We start from the raw sequence: 11358 nt of genomic DNA, 5'->3' as shown, positions 1-11358 counted from the left end.
GTGCTAGAGTAATATTCATTTGCATCAACAGAATGGGTCTACTGCACATCAAAATCATATACGTCTCTTCTGTTCCTGGTGGTCTAATTACATGTACTATATGGAGTAACGCTGCATGGGTTTTGTTAACATGGAACTATAAGAAACACGTAATGTGACGAATAGCAGTAGATATCAAACAGAGACGAAAGTAATGCGATGAATAGCAGTATATTTCTAACAAAGAAAGATTAAACATAACAACGAACAACAGATTATTAATCAAGATCATCATCATTTAGATCAATATTTTGATTCTTCTCTGACAGTAACCTTACTATATCTGTATGTCCTTTCTGACTGGCTATGATCAGTGGACTACAGCCGTTACTGTCACATAGATAAATATTAGGATTTTTATCTAAAAGTAACCTGACTATATCAGTGTGTCCTTCGTGGCATGCCATGTATAAAGGACCAGTTCCATAATTGCCACATATATCAACGTTAGAATTCTTCTCCAGCAACAACTTTACTATATCAGTATGTCCATTTTGACTTGCCTGCCTCAGTGGAATCCAGCCATCATTGTCATGTAGATCAACATTAGGGTTCTTTTGTAACAACAACCTCACTATATCAATATGCCCTTCCTGGCTTGCCATATAGAGAGGGCTACAGCCATACTTGTCACATAAATCAATATCAGGATTCCTCTCTAACAACAACTTTACTACTTCAGTTTTTCCATTCTGACTTGCCTGTCTAAGTGGACTGTAGCCATGCTCGTCACAATGATCAATATTAGGTTTCCTTTCTAACAACAACCTTACTATATCAGTATGTCCGAACTGACTTGCCATGAACAGAGGACTGATACCATTAATGGTACAAAGATCTACGTTAGGATTTCTCTTTAACAACAACTTTACTATTTCAGTATGTCCTTCCTGACTTGCCATGTACAGAGGACTCAAACTATCATTGTTACATAGATCAACATTTGGATTCCTCGTTAACAGCAACTTTACAATTTCAGTATGTCCTTCCTCACTAGCTATTAACAGTGGACTATTACCTTTATGATCACATAGATCAACGTTAGAGTTTTTGTCTAACAGTAACTTCACTATATCAATATGTCCAAATTTAGTTGCTATTTATAGAGGACTATAACCATAATTATTGTCGCAAAGATCAACATTTGGATTACAATTTAACAACAACTTGACTATATCAGTATGCCCATTCTGTGTTGCCTGGCTTAGTGGACAACAGCCAATAGTGTTACATAGATCAACATTAGGATTCCGCTCTAACAGCATCCTTACTATATTAGTATGTCCATGCTGACTTGCTGAGAACAGAGAACTACCCCCATTATTAGCACACAGATCAATACTAGGATTCCTCTCTAATAGCAACTTCACTACATTAGTTTGTCCTTCCTGACTTGCTATGTGCAGCGCAGTAACTCCATCATCTCTACATTGATCCACATCTGCATCATTATGTAATATCCACTGTACTATATCAGTATAACCATAACAACAAGGTATTATCAGTGCCGTAGTACCTGCTACATGGTGGTTTTTTGGTACAACTGTACCTTTCGTATTTGCCAAAGTTATTTGCTTTGATTTTCTCAGTTGTTTTAAGTGCTGTAATAGCTGTTGTCTGAATAATGACATTTGCATATTTTGGTTACAGAATATAACTACCACCTTTCCTTCTGACCAGTCCTTTATAAACCTTTCGAAATATGCTTCTAAATAATCATCTGGTATTTCGATAATGAATTCTATCATACTGTTCTTTTCATTTGGTAATTTTCTCCAAATAAAACGTTCATGTACCAAATCACTGTCACCATGGTCTATTAAACATTCTATCATTTTCTGGCCAAAGTAATGAGCAAGGAAGTCAAACATTTTATCATGGACAGTTTTATAAATACCATTCTGTTTGTATACAAATGTGCCATCTAGCGTGAAAATGGCCTCTTTGATTTCTGCCTTAGGAGTACTTTTTCTCAATCTACAAGCCTCACATGTGTCTTCTATGATATGTCGTTGTTCATCTGTCACTTTACCGTTTAACCATTTTTCTGGCAGTTGATTATTGAACAGAACTAATAAAGCTAGACTACATATTTTATATTTTCCTTCAACTCCACACCCACTCAAACTGTCTAGTTCATTTCGATAGACAATGAATGGATTTTTGAAAAATTCTTTAACATCTTCAGGTTTTTTCTTGTGACATAAATAGCATAAAAGTGGAAAGAATTCACTATTTTGTGATAATTTATCAATGGTGTCTAAGCTTGAACCAATATAAGTCTTTGCAATCATATTTTTTTCTTTAGTTGTAAGGCATAACTTATCTGACATTAGATTACATTCACATGATTTAAAAGGTACTAATACATTAAATTTATCATCTTTATAGACCTGTAACCTACAAGATACAATAATCTTACAACTTATGTCTGCAATAATTGTGTTTATTACAGGTAACAGTTGTTGCCAGGTTTCAATCTGTTGTTGATTGGCAGTAAAATTTCCACAAATATCATCTACAATGAAGACAGTCTGTTTACCAGGTTGATAATAATTTCCAATATCGTCAGGTTTTCTCACTGGAACTATTGTGTACCCTTCCTTCTGTAAAACTAGTGCGGTGTGTCTTGCAATAAAAGATTTTCCTACTCCTGACGGGGCAGTCAAAGTCAAACAACTGTTGTCCTGTAAACATTCGATTACGTAATCACTGGCTCTTGTGGTCACAAAAATCTCATCCTTTTTTTCCCAGTCTTCTATTTGTTTTTTTATTTGGTCTGAAAAATATTTTAAAGTGTAGATAATTCGCACATTTGCCAATCGATATGAGTTACATACTATCATTTACAACAAGCACATAGTAGTCGAATGAGTCCATGGTATAATTTGTTTCCCATTTGGACATATTTGGACTTCTTATACCGTACTATTCAGTATCATTTATATTCTTCGCTGACGGTAAGATGACAACCTGCGGTGTTATATAACGTTTTCTTTTGGTAGATATGGGTTGAAGTGGCCTTGACATCCCATTCGATTGTTTTGATAGCATTATAATTGAAAACTACCCAATAATAATGCCTTATAGCATAATAATTTTTTATGGTTCTTTAAATCAATAATTTGACCTTGAGTTGTATTTTCGAGGGCAGATACCATCGTCCATGGTATATGACTCGTTGTCTTTAATTGATGAACCCATTTACGAGGGGGGTCGGAGGGGTTCTGGGGCTTAAAAACATAAATCCCGAGGTCCCGAATTTAAAAAAAAGTAAACTCCCAACACCCCGAAATTCGAAAAAAGATATCCTGGATCCCGAAAGGGTAAATCCCGAAATCCCGAGCGTAAAGACACCTGATCCCGACTTCCCGAAAAAGGTCCTGCCCCGCTCATATACTAAATTTGAAAAGCCAAACATTACACGAAATAAGCTAATTTGACAATAAGATAAAATGTCAATCGCCAGAAAGGTAATACACATACACATTTATATAGTTCTACTCCTTCACACCAAGTATCGAAAGTCAAAGTCTAAAGAATGTTTTGGCCTAAATAAGATTGTATTATAAGCCTACTAGGATAGCTACATGCACATTTGAAAATTTGCTAAATTGACCTTTGTGGTAACATGGATAAGCTGTTACACTGTATAAAAAAAACATATTGCGCCTGTCCCAAGTCAGGCGCCTCTCGCCTTTGTAAGTCTTGTATGATTTTAATTTTAGTTTCTTGTGTATAATTCAGAGTTTAGTGTGACGTCCATTATCACTAAACTAGTATACATATTTTTAAGGGGCCAGCTGCAGGACGCCTCCGAGTGCAGGAGTTTCTCGCTACATTGAAGACCCATTGTTGGCCTTCGGCTGTTGTCTGCTCTATATACATGTATGGTCGGATTGTTGTCGCTTTGATACATTCCCTATTTTCTTTATCAATTTTATTTTATAGTTGCCCCTGCTTGTTGATATACTGCTTGTTCAGAAATTTTTCAATAAAAAAGGGGCATATCTCAAGAACGGTGAAAGTGACGACTCCAAACTCAAACTTTATTTGTATTTTCTTAGGTTGTTAGCATGAAGTATAAGTCTCATAGCTTTTGGTTGAGACAAATATAAGTTAAGAAACTGTAAATCCATTCTTTTTTTCCTAAAATATGGACGTAAGTGGAGAACATTGAAAGTAACGCCTCTTAAGTTCAAACATAATCTGTGTTGAGTGGTAAAAAACATATTGTTTTGAAGGTTTCGGGTTTGTTCCCTACTCTTGACTAGGGGCGCCGAAAACCTTAAACTCCCGAACACATCTCTTTTACCATGTTTACCTAGACTGGAGATTTAACTAGTAAGGACACTTTGTGGCCTCGATTGGTCAAATATCTCCACGATAAGTCTTTTCCGTCAAGTAGCCTGATAGATCACTGCGAGATTTTTGGCTTCCTCCACTATAATTAAAGACTTCCTAGTGTTCTACTAATAACTTTATGCTGGATTGGGGGTGGTCCATTGTGTATAATTTAGTGTACATTTGTACATACATTGTAGAAAACTTAGTGTATATTTGTACATACATTGTATAAAACTTAGTGTACATTTGTACATACATTGTAGAAAACTTAGTAAAACATTTCCATTAATTCTAATATAGACATTCACAGATTCTACTGAAACCTCGCAGTTCTAAAAATCTAATGATAAAACTAATTATCAATGTCTTTTTTATTTTGTCAAGTAGTAAAATGTTAATTTACAAGAGCTTATACTCTACCTCTAATATTCTTTGGTATAACTTCTTCCAGCTCAGTTTCCATTTTCTTTATTTTCTCTTTAAGATCTAAATGTTCTTCTTTGTCTGAAATTAGAATACACGTATGATTCTTAATGTTTCTTATACATTAAGAAAAATTCCTTTAACGAAACTTATCATTAACAATTCTCATATCTGATATCAAAGGTACCAGGATTACAATTTGATACGCCGGACGCGTGTTTAGTCTACATAAGACTAATCACTGACGCTCAGATCAAAACAGTTATTAAGCTAAGCAAGTTCAAAGTTGATCAGCATTGAGGACCCAAAATTCCAAAATGTTTTGCCAAATACAGCTAAGGAAATATATGCCTGTGGTAAGAATATCCTTAGTTTTTTCAAAAAAATCAAAATTTTGTAAACAGGAAATTTATAAAAATAACCATATATAATTGATTTTCATGTCAACACCGAAGTACTGACTCCTGGGCTGGTGAAACCCTCTGAGACGATACGTCCACCACCAGTGGCATCAACCCAGTGGTGTTAATACATGTATGCTAAAGTAAAAAGATATTCCAATTTCCAACAGTGACTCAAAAGAAGTAACTAGTAGTCTCTATAAGTCGGAGAACAGACTTCAATAATGAGCAAAACATATATCCAATAGGAAGCTTAAGTGGCCCCAACATAACAAATGTGAAACAATTCAAACCAGAAAACTAAGAGAGGCCAACCCTCCAATAAATACGGGACAGTGATATAATAGCAAACATGGGAATAAACTAAAAACTCAGGTGAAAAAAGGATTTAATAACTCAAACAACTGTGAATTCTCTAAATATACTACCTAAATTTACCAAAAAGATTTAACTTTAAATGAATCAAATATTAACACAAGTAACTTTTTTTTTGCTATATTTGGATATCGCAGGTCACACTGGGAACTGTATAAAACAATTACGACAAAAAGTTTCTATTTTTCATCCTTATTTTCCTTGGTTGAACCGTAACTTTCCTAAAGATCTATCTTACAATTTTTATTTCAAGTGGCTGAAATGATGTTTGGATTTCAATTAACTAAATACAGTCAAACCTGTTTAAAGAGACCCCTTACGAGAGAGTAAAACAAGAATGTGTTCATAGTACACGGATGCCCCACTCGCACTATCATTTTCCATGTTCAGTGGACCGTAAAATTGGGGTCAAAACTTTAATTTGGCATTAAAATTAGTAAGATCATAAAATCATAAGAAACAAAAGTAGTAAGTTTCAATTTGATTGGATTTTACCTTCATCAAAAACTACCTTGAGCAAAAACTTCAACCTGAACTTCACACTATCATTTTTCATGTTCATGTGGACCATGCATGAAATTGGGAACAACACTTTAATTTGGCACTTAAATTAGAAAAATGATATCATGGGGAACATGTGTACTAAGTTTCCAGTTGATTGGACTTCAACTTCATGATAAACTACGTTGACCAAAAACTTTAACCTAAAACGGGACAGACGGGCGTATGGACAACCGAACGATGTGGGTGGGGCATAAACAAGCGGTCTCTTAAGACAAGTGATTTTTTAATACAGGTTCAATTTAAATGAAATGTACTACAAGGGGATCTAAATTTGGCGATCTTTTAACACAGGTGTTTTCTTGATACATGTGATCTCTTAAGCAGGTTTAACTGTATATGTATTCATGGTTTGAGTGGTAAAGTATAAAGTCAATGATTTTATTCCAAAACATATCAACAAAGATTTCGTTTGAAAAATTGGCTGTACAAAACTTATTACAAATGGGATAGCACATCTTAAGTGATAAAGTGATAAAACGTTACCGATTCAACACTTCTATAAGATCTTTGAATTTTGTTCATATCTGTTTAAATTGTCTCATCGTATTGATCACGTCTCAACGCTAATTCCATTTGATCATAAATATACGATATTTTTATTAGTTGTTATTGGTTTGACACTAGCTTTAACTGCGAATACTTTCATATCTGTAATTTGAATCTGTTGATTGAATTGAACTGACATGTTATAACTTTATTTTACAGTTTGTTCTCACTTTTTGTTGTTACACCATTTTCCAAGGTGAAACAGATGGTTGGTTGGCCCACAAACATGTTTAATTGAGCTACCAGGAGCCTTTCCGTGGTTGTATAGAATTGTTGAAGGCTGTATGATGACCTGTAGTTGCTAACCGTTTACTTCATTTGGTCTCTGGTGGGGAGTTATCTTATAACAAGCATACCACATCTTCTTTTTAGTATTAACATAATTAACGGACGTGATATTACATTAACTTATATTTCTATAAATGGGTTTTTATCTTACACTTGAAAACTTGACCAGTAATGTAAATGATATCGACACCGAGATTGACAAATGAATAGAGAAATGACCAAAAATAAAAGCTCCGAAGTAAATTAAAACGAAAGGTCCTTAATGCCTTTTTGCTATTTTTAGACTAGGATATATCAAAGATTACATTGAGAAATTTCCCAAGCACATCTTCATTTAATCTTGTGAAAGAGGAACGAAAGATACCAGAGGGACAGTCAAATTCATAAATCGAAAATAAACTGACAACGCCACGGCTAAAAATGAAAAAGCCAAACAGACAAACAATATTACACATGACACAACATAGAAAACTAAAGAATAAACAACACGAACCCCACCAAAAACTAGGGGTGATCTCAGGTGCTCCAGAAGGGTAAGCATATCCTACTCCACATGTGACACCCGTCGTGTTGCCGATGTGATAACAAATCCGGTAAATAGTAGAATTCGGTAGGTCACATTCATAAAAGGGAAGGGGATTGTAGTTACGACGTAAGGATCATATCCGATATCATTTGTGAATCGGTTATTATAAAGGTCAACCAACTCGTGATGGCGTCCGTAAAATTTACGAAGTGATGATTTCAACTTCACCATTTGGAACTCTGTTTGAAAAACTTTCTTGTGAGCAACAACCCTCTATCAAGAAAGTAATGATAGGAAATGCAAGCACGGGAATATCGTATCAATTGTGACTTATTGAGATATCCTGGCCCCATTTAGCAATAACAGCAGCGGGCCGATTATTAAATCTAACGTAGTCCTGGTTCATATCCGTGGCATCATTTAGCATTTATCTGCCATACTATATTGTAACTTGAAGTCATCTGACAGATTTGTGAATTTATATTCCCTTATAATGATTGTGACTATAAAATTTGTTTAAATTTGGCCTAGGCGTTTCAGAGGAGCAATAACTCAAGAAGGACACTTCTCATAATTTCGTCCATGTAAACATATTAATAAATCTTGTCTGTCTCATCATTTTGTTTCAAATTTAAGTTTTTTCTATTTATTACAGTTTTCAAAACAAAAGGAAAAAAATAACCTTATGTACTATTTCCCTTTCTGGTAGATTTCAATTGTAGTTGGAATCCTCTGAAATGTTATACAGGTAATACGAAAAAATATAAAAGTTCAAGCCTCTGAAATATAGAAGTTACGTTGAAAAACATGACATAAAATAGAGAGTTGATGCTTGGAACTAATGGTAAATAGTTGTTACATTGCAGTTATCATTCATGCATTGTATTTGGATTGGTGTTGCTCAGTCTTCAGTTTTCTGTGTAGTTTTTTTAGACTGCACAAAAATACTTCTACACTTTGCCAATGTGAGGAAGAAGAATTAATATTATTCAGATATTCAATTCATGTAACTAAAGTTACCTTTTAAACCATAAAACAACTTCTTTACTAGTTTTTGCATCCCAGTGTCCAATTTAATTTCCACAGGATCTCCACCAATTCTTACCAATATCTGTTCAAATTAAACAAATTTATTTCTGTCTAAAACATAAAGGCCCAACGGGTGCAATATAATAAGCAGGACCTGGTCACCCTTCCAAAGCACCTGAGATCACTTTCAATTTTCTAGGGCTTCGTGTTGCTCAGTCTTAAGTTATCTATGTTGTGTTTTGTACACTATTGTTGGTCTGTTCGTCCTTACCTGCTTTTACCATGACACTGTCAGTTTATTTTCGATTAATGAGTTCAATGTACCTTTGGTATCAATATTTTTACATGATAGTCAAACAAATGTGTATCAAAATACAAATATTACCTCACTATGAGTAGCAGCTGTAGAGTTTCAAGAGATCGACACAGTTGACAAAGAGGAGACTTTTTTTGGATATGCATGTTGAGATCTCAAAATGAACAATAACCATGAAACGTTAATTCGTTGCAGAGTTTTGTTCCTTTGTCTTAAATTTTCTTAAAATGTTTACCATTTATCATTTAAAAACTGTTATACAACGAGGAGGTTTAGTTAGCTTTTCTTTTGAAATCCTTTTACTTGTCAGCAATATGGCAGTTGTTTCCATTCGTTCAGTTGCTTGATGTAGTCTAATGTAGGATTTTTCCAGGTTTCATGCCCCCCTCCCTTTGTGCATAAGTTTGGTACTTTCTAACAACTAAAGCGTTCTGTGAATGATCTGTTTTTTTCTCGTCAGCAGGTAAATAACGTTTTTAACAACATAAATGTCAAAGGGCATTGTACATAAACGGATTTTTCCAAATGACTGTCTGGTGTGTATACCCGTATTCATAAGTGCCAAATAAAAAAAAAGCGTATTCTTGTGAAGAGTTTTATCCTTATAAATTGATTTTAAATTATATGAAAGAAGTAAATCACTCTTGATATTTTCACATCACCTTATTAGTAAGTACATCAAAGGTCCGGTCAATTTCGTAACTGATCAACGAAAACATTTATAAGAAGTTGTACTCCTGTAACCAATATTTAAGTGCACATTCTATTGATCAACTGTATAAGATCAAAATCAATAAATAAGAATAAATACTAAACAAAAACAGGACCAAAATAATATCCATTTTCGAAAATAACTTACTTCATTTACTGTTTGAACAAATTGTTGATATTGATGTGAATCCATTATTGTCATTTTAAGCATCTTTTTATACAAATACTGTAGTCTATATAAGTCTGCTGATAAACTGATATGATGCCGCTCTGGTTCTGTATCTAAAATCTGAACATCTTTTACCATAGAAACTAATATAACAAGTGTCTGGAATCCTGGACTGTTTTGAAGTGAATGTATTATGGTTCCTGTAAGATACATATTTTCTTCTTTGCTTTAAATTATAATATGTTTGCTTAAACTTATAGTGTATTTTCATATTAAAATGTGTTAGATTGATTAATTGATTGTTGTCGAATGGCACTTTCAGTGCTATTAACGTGCTATTGTGCTTTTTTGCGGCTGTCGCTTTTGACAATCCTAGTCAATCGCAATAGCCTTATGTGGGAATCGAACTCACAATATAATCGTTGACACAGTAGTTCAGCTTCTTCAACTAGGCAACTGAAGCCCTGAAATATTTTTGATGTGTAAACTGTTGTTCTCTAGTTTATACTAATAATCATCACGAAAGATATTGAGCAGAAATGGATACCCTTCTGGTGCACTAAAATATGGAAGTTAGTTTCATCTGTCTTGTCTACATTGTATGAAATTGGTGACACTTATGTAGTCAAAAACAGTCTTGAGAATAATAAACCTAATGATTTAATTCTCTTGACTTCTAGTGAATCTACGTCTGAATTGCTCACAGTTCTTTTTAATGTGTATATGACTTGACCCAAATCATTATGTATGTTGTTTATATAAAGAAATAAGAAGATGCGGCATGAATGCCAATTAGACAACTCTCCACAAGAGAGCAAATTTACAGCTTACTATAGTGTACTTATTTTGTTTTTTTTTCAAAAAGACTCATTTTACATCCACATCTGTTGGTCTCTAAGTGGATATTTGTTTCATAGGTAATCGTACTTTATTTTTATTCTAAGTAACAGAAAATAATTCAACATTTGTTTAGACAATTACTTGACCTCTTTGCAGTAGCTTTAATTCATCTGGTTTTACGTCAGTTGACTCTAAGTCAGACGTCAGCTTTGAATTAGTAGGATCCTCATTGAGTGCTTCCAGAAAAAAAATATAATCTTGTTCACTTTTGATCTTATCTATTAGTTTTCTATTTATTTTTGCTTGTACTCTGCTTGAAACTATTTCTGCCCGATCATCAGGATCTAAAACTCCCCTCGATATCAACGAATCTATGATACTTTCTGTATTAGACAAATTCTGAGTCAGATTGTGGTAGTTTTTTTGTAACCTTACTGAATGGAATCCTGTAACTAAATAAAGGAAAAGCCATTTACTGTATTATTAAATAAAACGTTGACTAATTTTCTTCTACATTTAGATAGATTAAAGACACTCACAAGAACAATAACTAGTGTAATTAGTATTATTGCATAGCAATATATTATTCCCCACAGATAGTAACCAAAAGCTAGCGTGCAATAAATTCTAATATTGCACTAGTGCAATAAATCTTCAAAATTCATGACGTCATCAACGAAAATTTTTAGTTTAATCAATTTTTACTTTCAAATATTATGCTATACAATGAAAGGGTTATTGCACGAATATTGGGGAATATTCATGCAATAACCCTATATTATTA

At 33.8% G+C, this 11358-nt stretch overlaps 2 protein-coding genes across 2 annotated transcripts in view; both read right to left on the bottom strand.

Annotated features, from left to right (window-relative positions):
- Positions 1–256: 256 nt before the first annotated feature.
- Positions 257–11358, bottom strand: part of LOC139515065 (uncharacterized) — a 36580-nt gene continuing 25478 nt past the window's right edge. The window contains exons 5-9 of the mRNA XM_071304624.1: positions 10721–11026; positions 9714–9934; positions 8530–8620; positions 4807–4890; positions 257–2818 (exon numbers count right to left, since the gene is read on the bottom strand). Of these exons, the coding sequence (XP_071160725.1) occupies positions 1140–2818; positions 4807–4890; positions 8530–8620; positions 9714–9934; positions 10721–11026 (2381 nt within the window). The 3' untranslated portion in view covers positions 257–1139. The remainder of the gene's footprint in view (positions 2819–4806; positions 4891–8529; positions 8621–9713; positions 9935–10720; positions 11027–11358) is intronic.
- LOC139515066 (receptor-interacting serine/threonine-protein kinase 4-like) lies at positions 258–941 on the bottom strand. The gene has a single exon (XM_071304626.1). It carries the CDS (start codon positions 939–941, stop codon positions 258–260), a length of 684 nt encoding a protein of 227 aa, XP_071160727.1.

The sequence above is a fragment of the Mytilus edulis genome, chromosome 3, assembly GCF_963676685.1.
Source record: "Mytilus edulis chromosome 3, xbMytEdul2.2, whole genome shotgun sequence".
In the NCBI taxonomy this organism is placed as follows: Eukaryota; Metazoa; Mollusca; class Bivalvia; order Mytilida; family Mytilidae; genus Mytilus; species Mytilus edulis.
The sequence above is the reverse complement of the archived record's forward strand: the minus strand, read 5'-3'. Positions and strand labels throughout refer to the sequence as shown.

Bases quoted from the DNA above. Each gene is read 5' to 3' on its own strand.
- LOC139515066 (XM_071304626.1), bottom strand. From the start codon at position 941: ATGGCAAGTCAGGAAGGACATACTGAAATAGTAAAGTTGTTGTTAAAG.